The 14272-nt window shown below is 42.5% G+C and overlaps 1 protein-coding gene across 7 annotated transcripts in view; it reads left to right on the top strand.

The window, feature by feature from the left end:
• ASIP (agouti signaling protein) overlaps nt 1–14272 on the top strand; it is a 67008-nt gene that overhangs the window by 32814 nt on the left and 19922 nt on the right. For 2 of the 7 annotated variants that reach the window (XM_087929160.1, XM_026697320.2), the window contains exons 1-2: nt 1938–2037; nt 4258–4418. In XM_087929160.1, the coding sequence (XP_087785286.1) occupies nt 4259–4418 (160 nt within the window). In that variant the 5' untranslated portion in view covers nt 1938–2037; nt 4258. Of the gene's footprint in view, nt 1–1937; nt 2038–2405; nt 2444–4257; nt 4419–14272 lie in introns of those variants that run through there. The other 5 variants (XM_087929158.1, XM_087929161.1, XM_087929156.1 and 2 more) reach the window with 4 other exon arrangements.

Here is a 14272-nt window from a genome sequence, read left to right as displayed (position 1 = left end):
TCTGCTGCAATTAATGAAGTGCACGTAAAAAAATTTCCAGTTTGTTTTTATCATATTGGTAGATGTGTTTAGATTGTGTAGTGATATCAGGCAAGTAGAGCAACACCATTTCTTCTCAAGATATATTTTACCACTACTATTGATCATCATCATCATCATCATTTTACCCATTGTCCTCCACTGCATGAAAGAAGGCCTCTTTCCGCATGTTTCCAAAAAAAACTTGTCCTGAGTTTTCTTTTGCCAGTTGGGCCCTCAATACTTGCTAATGTTCTTGATCCATCTTGTTTTAAGTGTTGTGCTGTTACCTTTGTCTCATGTTTGCTTCCCTGGAACCAGGTTTGGGTCAGAACAGCATCCTCCTGTCAGTGAGAATCCTTTCTTGGAGACCACAGCATTATAGACCAAAATAATTTAATTGAAATTATGCTGAAGTACAATCTTACATCTATTTCCTTGAGTCTGAGTCTCATGACTTTTAATGATTTTGAAAACATGCATAGAACTGCACTCTATATTTGATTCTGTTTTGGCTTCTTTATAAGAGTAATATATCTTGCAAGGCATGATAGAAAGCCTTAACAGAAATGATACAAATCATATAAATGAATAGATGAGATATGTAAATAAAAGGGAAAATGTATTCATAATTATGGTATTCTACATACACAATGGACATTGAAAATTGACAGGGAGAAAACCGAATGATCTTGCAAAGTTCAGAATATACAATAACATAAAATGCAATATAAACACAGAAAAGGCAGTTAAAGAATTAGAAACACACACATACACACCAAAATAAGAAAGCTGTATTATCTTCTCAGTGTTAGTATATGTGTGTTGTTGAAAATGAGCAAAAAAGAATCGGTAATGACTGTGATGCAAACTGAGAGAAATGATTGAATTGTATAATCAGTTCAACACTTTTCAGAAGCACCGTAACAAGACATACATTCAGTGTCAGTTTTAGGTTTGGGGGATCCCCAAGAAACTTTCATTGAAATGCTTCCATTTATATTGGTTTGCTCAATAATACTTGCTATCATTTGTTCTTACTGCCATGGCCATTGGCAATTTAGGAAAATGAGGGGACATGCAGTGATGCTATGGAAGGAGATGATCAGAGGCTCTGTGGCCATACACTCTGTTTCCAATAAGTTCACCTTTTATTTGAAGTAGAACCTTGATTAGTCCAGGTTCTGATTTAAAGAATATAGTTCCACTTTATTTATTTTTATACTTTCTTATGCTTTTCTTCAATTTTTTTCCTTAATTCAGAGAAAAGGGAGAAAAGACAATTTTATTAAATTTAATGATCAAAAATGGGTAAGAATGTTTTATTGAAAATTATTCCTAAACATGGGAAAATATTTAAAAAGAGTGCTGTAAAACAGTTTTATAATATATCAAAATACTGAAATTTATCTTGCTGATCAATATTAGTAAAAAGAAAAGCTTTTAAAATAAATATTTCAGGTAGGTTATTTGCTCTTTCTGTTGTAGCCAATTACTAACTTATAATTTCTTTTTCAAATTAATATCAGAAAAGGAGTAAAAATATTGATAATTTATTTTATTTTGCACAGTAATTTTCTTCTTAGGCAGCAAACAGGGTTAGTCCTTATTAAAAGAAATCAGGGCTGGAAGTATTAGTGAATATTTTTCAATTATTTGAAATTATTTGTATCTGAAATGCATCTGGTGACATTTTCCATAAAGTTAGTAGAAATCTCTCTTGATTACTTTACTTATGTGTGTGTGTATTATGTGTATACACACACACACACACACACATTATCATCAGTAAAACCACATTGCCATATGTAGCAAATTAAATTGTGGACAGCTAGCAAGCCAGCCCAGGTATGCTACAAACAGATGTGGATTACAGGATTCCTGGAAAAAAGGGAGGGGCCTCTATCTAATATCTAGGGGCATTACCCATATTCTCCTAGAGCGAAGAAGACAACGTAGAGAAAAGTTGCTCTAATTTTTACTAGTGAGCAGTGAGTATAATAGTCATTTGCCAATTAGGTAGGATAAATCTCTCTATCATAATTTTTAGTTCTATCCCTTAACTCGTAAACATTTCCTGGGATTCTTCTTTTTTAAGATAACTATGAAAAATGTAATTAAGAACCAGCCAAACAATATCTGGAATAATCTTTCTATCCATCTTTTCATTTTTCTTTTTTATATTTAAAATCAATATTGTAAGCAGTGGCTTGTTTATGGGGAAAATTATTTTTATTTTTAATCTCCATTTGGGGCTTTTTAAAACATATTATTATGTGAATTTGGATTAAAGTAAATGAATACATTTAATATTTCTTTTGAACTTCTGCATTTTTTAAGTTTTTGTTTTGATTTTGCCATTTTTGATTGTATTTTCTGCAATAAAGGTAGCATATATGTAATATTTTTGAAATGCCAATTGAAGGTAAGAGTAATTGTTTTTCCTACTTTATGTGTTGTTCTTTTGTTTTTCTATGTTTTAAGGGGCTGTGATTAACACATTTCTGAAAAAAAAAATGAAATCCAAACATGCCATACGTGAATTGTATTTTGGTTTCTGTATCAGCAAAGTTTAAAATTTTATTTCTTTTGTAATTGGTTGATTTCAGCCTTGTTACTCAATTTTGTTCTATGGATTAAAAAAAAACTTTCTCATTTTCTCATGCGCACTTCTGTGCATCTTTAATTCTATGGATGTTAAATATCTAAATTTTATTCTAGAATTTCTATTCTTTAAGAAATCTAACATTATTGTACTGATATTTGGATATTTACATTGACAAAATGAAGTAATTGTTTGTTGTGTTTGGTAAGAGTTATTTTGATGCTAAAAGAAGAGAAAATATTAGCATTTCAAAATAGTCTGTAAATATTGTCAAATTTGCCTCCTAAAAAATTAAAGTGATATTTTGTTTATTTTTATCATAAATAATTTTACCCCCACCCCTACCTTTTAAACTGAATATTATTACACAAAAAAGGAAATATATATAGTAATATATAGTGAGTATGTACTACAATTTCTAGATACTTGATATGTTATCTTAGTTATTGACTAACAAACACATTTTGTCTATTTAATGTATTTATACGCGAGTGCCTATATGTTAAAACTTTTACCAGATGGTTGAAAGTATTTTGAAGGTGTGAGAAAAATAAAGGAAAATTGCAAGAATAAAAAAAGGGGGAAATAGATGTCCAGAGGAGAAATTAGCTTACTTTCTACTTTATCATATAGTGGAATGAACATTGTAACATTGTTCATTGAACAGAGTTTTTTCTGGTGTTATGTCTCATTCTGCAAGGTTTTTAAATGAAGAAAATAATTGTACAATTTGAAATTGCTCTAATGTCAGATACCTAAAAAGTAATTGCTATATAAATAAATTTAACATTGCCCCAAACATAAAACCTCTCCCCTTTGTGCATCCTGCTCTCCCCTTCCCCATATTTTAAGTGTAATTGTGCTTTTTTGCTAAATTCTATTTTATTGTTTTTAAAATATTTATGTTTTACAGTTTTATAGCTTTTAATTTTGTAAGACACCCAGAGTTGCCTCAGGCAAGATGGGCAACAAATAAATCTAATAAATAAACAAATATAATAAAAATATAAGTGAATAGACATATATAAACTACATCCAATAGTGAATTTCTGTATTTGACTCATATATATTTTACCAAACCAACCTTTTTAAGCAATGGATATATGAGTTTTTGCAAAAGTTATCTCTAAATCATAAACTAGAGATTTCATATTTGTTCCTGAGTGTTTTGCAGAATTATTTAATTGAAATTAGATGAGACATTATGGTGACCATGATCAAATATGTAAATGGTGCTTATATTGGTTTTGAGCTTCAGTGTTCACAGAAGTATTTATTGGATGATTCAGAACTGCTTCTTGCAAGGATACATATGCACTCGGCACATTGGGATATTCAAGAAGGGATGAAAAAAGATTTAAAACCATTTCTTTATGCAATAATTATTTAACTTTATTGATCAAATATCATCTCATTTTAATCAGTGATGAATGTGCCTTTCTATACTTTTCTGTTTTGTTGTAGCAGACTAAAACTGGAATTGTCCATTATGGCAAAGGAATGATAAGTGAGGAGGGAGGACAAAAAAACACAGATGCTAAAAAAAATGGTTATACTTTTGATATATGACCTACCTTTTTTTCCTCAGATATCTGAGACTTTAGCAAAAACATATTTTCTTTTTTGCTTTCCAGAATGGAATATAAGAATTTTCTCCTGAGCTTCCTTCTTTGCTGCATGTTGCTTACAACCAGCTATTGTTACATGGTATTTGAGGAAAAGCAGAACTCAGACAACTATTCAATAAATAATAACAAAATCAAGATCCCGGATCTCCCTCCCATCTCTATAGTAGGTTGGTAAAAATGGATCCCGTTTTGAATCTTAAGGCCAGAAATGAACACAGATTCCTTGCCTTTCCTCCAGGGGTGGGATTCAAATTTTTTAACAACCGGTTTTGTTGGCGTGGCTTAGTTGGTGGGTGTGGCTTGATGATCATGTGACTGGGTGGGCATGGCCAACTTGACATCACTCATGTCAAGGGGTGCTTCTTCTCACCTGGCTTCTCATGACAGTGGGGATGCTGCAACAATCCTAAGTGTGAAAAACGGTCATAAGTCACTTTTTTCAGTGGCATTGTAACTTTGAATGGTCACTAAATGAACTGTTGTAAGTCAAGGATTAACTGTACAAAAATACAAAAAGCTTCTTTGCTTGCAAAAAGCTGCCCTAAATACCAGTCATTAGATTAAATACCTGCAAGCCAGAATTACAAATCAGGCAGGGTGCCAGAGCACCTTGAGGAATTAAAATAGTTAAAATACAATGATAACTATCAGCAGCCAACTCTTGCTCATAAAGTGAAACCCTTTAGCAGAAAGGTCTCCAGAAAGAGCACACCCAGGAAAAGCAATCCTTAGATCCATTGCACCACTTAAAGATGCCAGCTGGTCTCACTCATCTCACAAGATATCCTAAGGAAATCATCCAGATTTAAGGAAAGGTCACATGCCCCCCCCCCCAAGAAAGGCAGTAAAAAAATCAGTGCCAAGCTTGCATCCTGCCTCTTGGAAAGGACAGTGCCAGATACCACTAAAGCAGTGAAGGGAGACCCCCTCCCCAGATAGAAAAAGAAACCATGAGGCAGGAACAAATTCAAACACAATAGAAATAATTAAATCACAACTGTTAAGTTTGAGCAATGAGAGGCTGAACCAGAGCATGAGTGCAACAGTACTTTATTTTACAAATAAAGGGCTGACCGTGCTTGCCAAGCCTGGAACTGGCTCGCAGCAATCAGCAGCCAGTTGGACCCCGCAGCCTGCTTTTATAGCTGGCTGCTGGGGAGAACCGACCAATGGGAATGGGGGAATAACGCCCACACAAAGTGAGTGGACCTGAGTGAGAACTCCTTGAGTCCTCAGGACATAACACCCCTTCCCCCCAGATGCGAACACGCATAGTCCTTGAGGTAGATGGGGGGTTTGTGTTGGCGCCCGGAGCGGCGCAACTCGGGAACATTGTCTGACTGTTCGGTATCAGTCTGTGACAGTTGAGCTGGCATAGTGTCGCCAACACTCTCTCTGGACTGGGCATCCTCGGAAACCACCGGGTTGGTTTCTGGGGTCAAGCTCTCGTGGGTTGGATCCGGTTGGTCAACTCTCTGGGCGCTGTTGTCCGAGTTTGGGCTGACCGGAACGACCGCTGGCGCAGACTGGTCACTGGGTGCGGTGTGGCTGGGTGGCGGATGAGACGGTTCCCCTTCGACTGGAGACTCTGGATTCTTGTTTGCGAGGTTGCTGAGGCGCCTTCTGAGTTGGTCTATGTGTCTCCTCCAGACGCGACCATCCTCCAGCCTGACTCTATACGATCTCGGCCCGGTGACGGCGATGACCTCGCCCGGAATCCAAAGTGGGTCCCCAGCGAAATTCCTTGCGAATATCGGCTCCTGTAACATAAAATGTCTAACCCCCGAAGTGGAAGCGAGGGGAGAGTCAGGGCAGTATTGTGGGTGCAGTCTATCTAATACAGTCCTCAGGCGCCGGCCCATCAGAAGTTCCGCTGGGGACTTATTGGTGACTGCACAGGGGTTGAGTGCTGGCTCATCAGGAACCGTGAGAGTTTGTGGTGCCAGTCATCTCTGCCAAACCTAGCGAGGGCCTCTTTGGTGGTCCTGACGGCCCTTTCAGCCAACCCATTACCGCAGGGTGAAATGGGGCTGTGAAAATGTGGCGAATGCCTAGGTTGGCTGCAAAACGGCTGAATTCTACTGATGCGAACTGTGGGCCATTATCGGAGACCAAGGAGTCGGGTAGTCCATGTGTAACGAACAGGCGCGTTAACACGTTGGTGATTGCTAGTGTGGTGGTCGTGGATAGCTGCGCCACGTCTATCCACTTGGAATAAGCGTCCACGACCACTAGGAACATCTTTCCATGCACGGGGCCGGCCAGATCGATATGGATTCTAGACCAAGGGCGCTGGCGCTCTCCCATCTGGTAGGGGTGGTGATGGGGGAGCAGGACGGGATTCCTGGCAAATGCTGCAGGAACTTACCCAATTGACAATGTCCTCGTCTAGACCCGCCACCACACGTAGCTGCGTGCCAACGCCTTCATTCTCACAATGCCGGGGTGTCCCTCGTGCAACGCTTCCAGGACTCGGGTGCACGCAGCGAGGTCGGAATGACCACTCGAGTGCCCCACAGTAGACAACCCTGCAAACTGGACAGCTCCTGCATGCGAGTCTTAAAGGGTGCGAATTTGTTATCAACATTGCCTCCCGGCCACCCCTCCTCACCCAGTCGAGCACCTGGGCGAGCGCTTGGTCTGCCTTGGTTTTGGCGGCGATGTCAAGGGCGGTGATGGGCAGGTCCAACTGGGTGATTTCAAAAATGGCATTGACAGGAGCTGGGTCTTCAGCCGGAGCGGGTAAGGGGCAGCGACTGAGCGCGTCAGCGTGGGATAGAGTTTTGCCCGGGCGGTGGATAAGTTTGTATGAGTAGGCCGCTAGGAAAAGTGTCCACCTTGTCATCCGAGGGGAGAGGACTTGAGGTGTCTGTTTGTCGCTGGCCAGTAGGCCCAGGAGGGGCTTATGGTCGGTGACCAGTTCGAAGAAGTGGCCAAAAAGGAATTCGTGAAACTTTTTCACGGCTGCAACAGCTGCTAGGGCTTCCTTGTCTATTTGGCTGTAATTTCGCTCCGTGGCCGAGAGCGTCCTGGAGAAAAAGGCGATGGGGGCCTCGGCGCCATTGGCGAGTCGGTGACTAAGGACTGCCCCAATTCCAAAAGGGGATGCGTCTGCTGCCAGTACTAACGGAAGGTTGGGGTCGAATTGGATGAGCACGGCCTCTGACGTAAGTAGTGATTTGACGGCGTTAAACGCCTGGTCTTCTTTGTGCCCCCAGTGCCACGGTGACTTTTTGTCTAGTAATCTGTGTAGGGGTTCGGCTACTGAGGCTTTATGGGGCAAAAAGGATGCATAAAAGTTTAGGAGCCCCAAGAAAGCTTGTAGCTCCGTTTTGGAGGTCGGTGTGGGAGCTTCGTGGATCGCCCTGACCTTGGACTCCAGGGGGTGAATGCCAGAGGCATCAATTTTATAACCCAGAAAGTCCACCTGTCTAGTGGCAATGGCGCATTTTTCTTTTTTTTAACTTGAGGCCATGCTGTCTGAACCTCTCTAACACTGCTCGCACTCTCTGGAAGAGTTGGGGTCTGTCCCTGGCCGAGACCAAGATGTCGTCAAGTAGGGTACTACACCAGGAGGCCCTGTAAAATCCGCTCCATGAGGGATTGAAAAATACCCGGGGCAACACTTACGCCAAATTGGAGACGCTTGCATCGGAAGGCACCCCTGTGAGTGACGATGGTCTGAAGTTCCGCTGTTTGGTTATCAACAGGGAACTGTTGATATACTTGAGACATGTCCAATTTAGCAAAAATACTGCCCGGTTCGAATGTGTGCAATAAGTGCTGAATGACGGGCACAGGGTAGGCGCTAACTTGTAAATATTTATTGATTGTTGTCTTGTAGTCCGAGCAAATTCTCAGGCTACCATCTTTTTTGAGGGGTGTGACAATGGGCGTCTCCCACTTGGCGAAATCTGTTGGCTCAATGACCCCTTGTTTTAGTAGTTTATCCAATTCAGCGTCTAGTTTTGGTCGAATAGCAAATGGAACTCTACGTGGTTTTAATCTGATTGGGACTGCCTGGGGGTCAACGGTGAACGAGATGGGGGTTCCATTATAACACCCCAGCTCCTCGCTGAACACATCTGCGTAGTCAGCGAATAAGGAGTCAGTGTCTGAGGTTGAGACAGCATGGACTCCTGTTAACCCTAGGCCGAGGTGGGGAAACCAATCGAGCCCCAATAAGGTGGGTAGATTGCCGTTAACTACCACTAGAGGTAGGTGGCCTTTAAAAGCTCTAAAACTGACAAAGAACTTGCCTCTGCCGATCACGGGAATGGCCTTCCCTGGTAGTCCTTCAGACCGAACTGGCATCTCTGAAGCCGGGTAGTAGATAGGCTGGGGTGGAGTCTCTTGAGGGTGTTCCACGAGATTATTGAGAGCGCTGACCCTGTGTCAACCTCCATGTGGCACGGTTTACCTTCTAGGGAAACGGAGAGAGAAATTTTACTAACAGAGTGGCAAGTACGCCTGGCAAGGCGGTGCGTGCGACAGTTTAATACTTGCCTCTGTGGTCCCGAGTGCGAGGACGGGGTCTTTGTGCAGCGCTTTGGGGGCTTGGCAGACTCTCGCAATGTGCCCCCTCTTATGGCAGTTGTTGACAAACGGCTCCTTTAAACTTGCAGGTGGCCCTTTGATGTGATCCCCACAGGCTAGGCACAGGGTGATGTGCTTGGGTGGACCGTGTATTCTTGTTTGGCCCCTACCTGCGACTGTCTGTCATTGGTGAGGCGATGGACATCGTTCTCATCGTTGTGGCCTTCCTCCGCTTCCACCTCTTCGGAATGGACTGGGAACGCTGCTAGCTTGGCGCTTGGGCCCTGAATTTCGGTGGCTGAGTTCGTTGCTAGCTCGGCTGCTAGGGCCTCCTCTACGCTTGCGCGAGGTTGAGGTCTTTTTAGCTAGCAGTCGCCTCTGTAGGTTGAGATCCTTGACCCCACAAACTAATTGATCGAGGAGCATGTCCTCCAGGTATGTTCCAAACCCGCAGTGCAGGGCTGCTGTTCTGAGGGCGGCCATATATTGGTTGATGGTCTCCTTACTTGATTGCTTCCTCATTCGGAACGTGAACCTCCTGGCGATTTGTGAAGGCCTGGGAGCGTAGTGGTTTGTGAGGATCTCAAGCAACTCGGACCACGGAACGTTTTTCAATTCTCTCGGCGCCACGAGTGCTGCAGCGGTATCGTAAACGGTGGCTCCGCAGTAGATTAGGAAATAGGATTTTTTCCGATGCTCTCCCGCATCCGACAGGCCGACCGCATCGATGTAATGATTGAAACGGTTCTTATACGATTCCCACTTCTCTTCGTCTGGTTTAAACGCCGGGAATACTGGATTGGAACTCATGGTGCTGGAACGGCTGGGCTACCTGCGGAAAAAAATCTCTCTGGGACTACGAACGCTCGTGAGTTACTAGTGATATCAGCTCTGGAGAGGTTTTTTGCTACCCTCTCTTTCTCTCTCTCTGGGTTACCACGTTGGCTGCTAGCCGTTGGAGGTGTCTTGATTCGCGCCAAAAAAGTGGGCGTTAGTGACTCTCTACAGCGCTGTGCTGTGATTCCTACTGGCTCGAAATTCAAATGACACCCGTTTGAATTTTGCGCCAAATGCAGAGCGGCTGCGGCTCGCAGCGCTTCACTTTCCCGTAGCGGGGCTAACAAGCGGCTACAGACGCTTCTAACTATTTGACTCAGACCGCTTTCTCTGGCTGCGGATCTGCGTTTGCTCTTTTTGATCGCTCGTTTCGCTAGCTGACCGCTCTCTCTGGCTGCGGATCAGCGTTTCCCTTGTCGCCAGCCGATCGCTCTCTCTGGGCTGTAGATCGGTGGCTAGTGACTCAGCGGTTGCAAGGTGCTTCTGGTAGCCATCCCATCCTCGTCGCCAGTGTTAAATTTGAGCAATGAGAGGCTGAACCAGAGCATGAGTGCAACAGTACTTTATTTTACAAATAAAGGGCTGACCGTGCTTGCCAAGCCTGGAACTGGCTCGCAGCAATCAGCAGCCAGTTGGACCCCGCAGCCTGCTTTTATAGCTGGCTGCTGGGGAGAACCGACCAATGGGAATGGGGGAATAACGCCCACACAAAGTGAGTGGACCTGAGTGAGAACTCCTTGAGTCCTCAGGACATAACAACAACAGTAGCTGTTGCTTGTTAAACCAATTACCAGAACAAATAGACACAGGAACTAGCCAGATTTCTCAAACCAGTTTCTTTTCAGGAACAGAGATTAATCTTTTTCCTTCCAAACAAAGCTGAATAGGGAAAATTATCCCATCAATAAACACATGATTAAACATGACTAAGCACAGAATTCAACTTCACCAAAAACCAGTTTTAAACCAAAACTGAGAAATGGTATGTAAACTCATGTTTGAATGTCAATCTTTCTAGCTAACCAAGAAGAAGTATTTCCAGGGGAGTATTTCCTCCCAACAGCAGTGTAAAAAGCTTAAAACAACCCTTCCCCTTTAAGAAAGTATCAAGAAAAAAAAGCTCCTTTGGAGACAGTAAGTCTAAGCATACTGCCAAGAATGTAATAAGGTTGGAAAAACAAAACAAAAGGTGATTTCTTCTAACTACCTGTTCTCCAAACTCCTTAGAAAGTTAACAAGGGGTTCTATAGAACCGGTCAGAACCGTAGAATCCACCCCTGCTTTCCTCCTATCTCCTCTTTCTTTTCAGTACTGTATTATGAAATGAAATATGTGAAGCAACATTGTCATATGCCTCTATTTTTCTTCCAAGAGATAGAATTTTAATAAAATGGAATAGTCATCAAAATGGTATTTAAATGGTGAGGATGTTTCAATAGTAACGATAGCATATCTGTGTTTTTATTTCATTTCCTATTTGGAGATAGAACAAATGGAGGGATGAGGAGTTTTTCAGTTATTGTTCAAAAACTTGTTTTCAAAATCCCCAGGTGTAAATTCTCAATAGATGTTAATATTAAAAAAAATTAATAATTTAATCTAGTTTAATAATCTTGAAGAAAATATATCATGTAGTTAGTAGGAGTTGATATCACCTTCATGGCACAAAATTGTTCTAATTATGTTTGAATGGTAAAGTATGATTTCTGTATAACTGTATCCATGTGGGACCAACTGTGTGATTATGGTTGATCTCATGATCAGCCAGATGTTTAGACTGGATTTGGCATATTTATCCATCTGTAAAATCCCACCCAAGGACCTAGGTAGGCAGCTATTGTTGCTTGATGGTGTTAATGATGTTCAACTGAAGCTCCAGATGTTTTGGGATTGCACCCAAGGCAGCTATTACTATTAATGATATATTTTTATTATTATTGTTATTGTTATACACAAAAACCAACAGTGTACATAGCAAACGAGATAACTATGCTGGATTTTGTATCACAAATCACTAGTTGAACACTTCCCAAGCATTTTGGACTGCGTGATGTATCAGCAGATTATGTGAGCAGATCCCAGTAAGGTGGCCTTCTGCATCTGACCAATGGTGATTTTGTTAGTGCCAATTGTTTTTAAGTGCTTGTCTAGGTCTTTAGGCATAGCAACCAGTGTGCTGAGTACCACTGGAACCACCAGCACTGGTTTATGCCAGAGTCTCTGCAGTTCGATTTTCAAGTCCTGATATTTGGTGGGTTTTTTTCAAGTTGTTTCTCATCAATTCTTCTGTCACCAGGTATGGCAATGTCAACGATCCACACTTTTTTCTTCTCCACAATCGTGATATCCAGGGTATTGTGTTCCAAAACTTTGTCAATCTGTATTCAGAAATTTTTCAGGCTTATGATCCCACCAGTTCTTTGCTACAGGCAGATGGTAGCTGTGACACAAGTTCCAGTGGACCATCTGAGCGACTGTGTTGTGACATTGTTTGTAGTCAGTCTGAGCGATTGTCTTGCATCAGCTCAGTAGGTGATTGATGGTTTTGTCCGCTTCTTTGCAGAATCTGCATTTGGACTCACCAGGAGATTTTTCTATTCTGGCTTTGATTGCATTTGTTCTGATGGCTTGTTTTTGCGCTGCAAGAATCAGGCCTTCTGTCTCTTTCTTCAGTGTTCCATTGGTCAGCCATAACCAGGTCTTTTCCTTATCTACTTTTCCTTGGATCTTTTCAAGGAACTGTCCATGCAGTGCTTTGTTACACCAGCTGTCAGCCCGAGTTTGCATCGCTGTTTTCCTGATTCTTGATTTGCTGCACTTTGAGCAGCTTCCTATTGTTGACCTCCATCAAAGCTAGTTCAACACTGTATTTCTATTATTATTATTATTATTATTATTATTATTATTATTATTATTATTATTATTATATTCATTAAACATCAAACTCAGTCAACTGAACATTTAAAAATGTATCACAAATACCAGTGACTGGTGCTAATGGTTAATACGGGTTGCTCCCAGCATCCTAGGTATCAACCAAGTATTTTCTTAAAATATACGATGTTCTGAGTAGCGCAGTTTTTTGCAGTTCTGCTGATGTTATTGCAGGAAGCTGCAATGTGTTGATGTATTTTGCAAAATTCTTGAACATGGTACCAAGTGGCCCAATGACAATGGGTATCACTGTTACGATACATCCATAATTGCATACAATTATTGTTATTGTTATTATTATTTACTCTGGAACAACTCTGACTGGCTTACATTTTTTTTAAATGAAAACAATAAAAATAAGGGCTTCAAAATGTAAACCGCAAGGCCTGGGAGAAGAGGTAACATTTAAAGATTTCAGGAAGATTATCAGTGTTATGTCCTGAGGACTCTAGGAGTTCTCACTCAGGTCCATTCACTTTGCGGGGGCGTTCTCCCCTTTACCCATTGGTTGGTTCTCCCCAGCAGCCAGCTATAAAAGCAGGCTGCGGGGTCCAACCAGTTGCTGATTGCTGCGAGCCAGTTCCCGGCTTGGCAAGCACGGTCAGCCCTTTATTGTTATAATAAAGTATTGTTGCACTCATGCTCTGGTTCAGCCTCTCTTTTCCCAAACTTAACACTGGCGACGAGGATGGGATGGCTACCAGAAGCACCATGCAACCGCTGAGTCACTAGCCGCCGATCCGCAGCCAGAGAGAGCGATCGGCCGGCGATAAGAGCAACGCTGATCTGCAGCCAGAGAGAGCGGTCAGCAAGCAAAAGAGCAAACAAAAAGAGCGAACGCTGGTCCGCTGACAGAGAAAGCGGCCAGCAAGCAATAGAAGCGAACACTGATCCGCAGCCAGAGAGAGCGGTCAGAACGAAAAGTTAGAAGCGTCTGTAGCCGCTTGTTAGCCCAGCTACAGGGAAAGTGAAGCACTGCGAGCCGCAGCCGCTCATTGTTTAGGCGCGAAATTCAAACGGCTGTCATTTGAATTTCAAACCTAAAAGGCACAGCACGGTGCCGAAGTCAAGTCACTAACGCCCACTCAGGCGCAAATTCAAACGCCGCCAACGGCTGACGGCCAAACTTGGCTAACCCAGAGAGAGAGAGAGGACTGCGAAAAGCCTCTCCAGAGCTGAAATCACTTGCCTGCCACAGGCACTAGAGCATTTTTCTGCTGCCCCAGAGAGATTTTTTCCACAGGTTGTTCTACCGGCCCCATCACCATGAACTCCAATCCAGTCTTCCCAGCGTTCAAACCGGATGAGGAGAAGTGGGAATCATACAAGAACCGCTTTAACCATTATATAGATGCAATTGGACTTGCTGATGCTGGAGAACATCGGAAAAAATCGTATTTCCTGATCTACTGTGGGGCCATCGTCTTCGATACTGCCACAGCCCTCGTGGCTCCACGTGAGTTGAAAAACGTTCCTTGGTCAGAGCTACTTGAAATCCGCACTAACCACTATTCCCCCAGGCCCTCACAGATTGCCAGGAGATTCACCTTCCGTATGAGGAAGCAAGCGGACAAGGAAACCATTAATCAGTATATGGCCGCTCTCAGAACAGCAGCATTGCATTGTGGGTTTGGAACCTACCTGGAGGACATGCTCCTCGATCAACTAGTCTGCGGGGTCAAGGACCTACACCTTCAAAGGCGCCTCCTCGTGA

Source organism: Pseudonaja textilis, chromosome 3, assembly GCF_049901715.1.
Source record: "Pseudonaja textilis isolate UNSWEBS1 chromosome 3, rPseTex1.2, whole genome shotgun sequence".
NCBI classification, from domain to species: Eukaryota; Metazoa; Chordata; class Lepidosauria; order Squamata; family Elapidae; genus Pseudonaja; species Pseudonaja textilis.
Note: the sequence above shows the minus strand (reverse complement) of the source record. Positions and strands in the feature narration are given on the sequence as shown.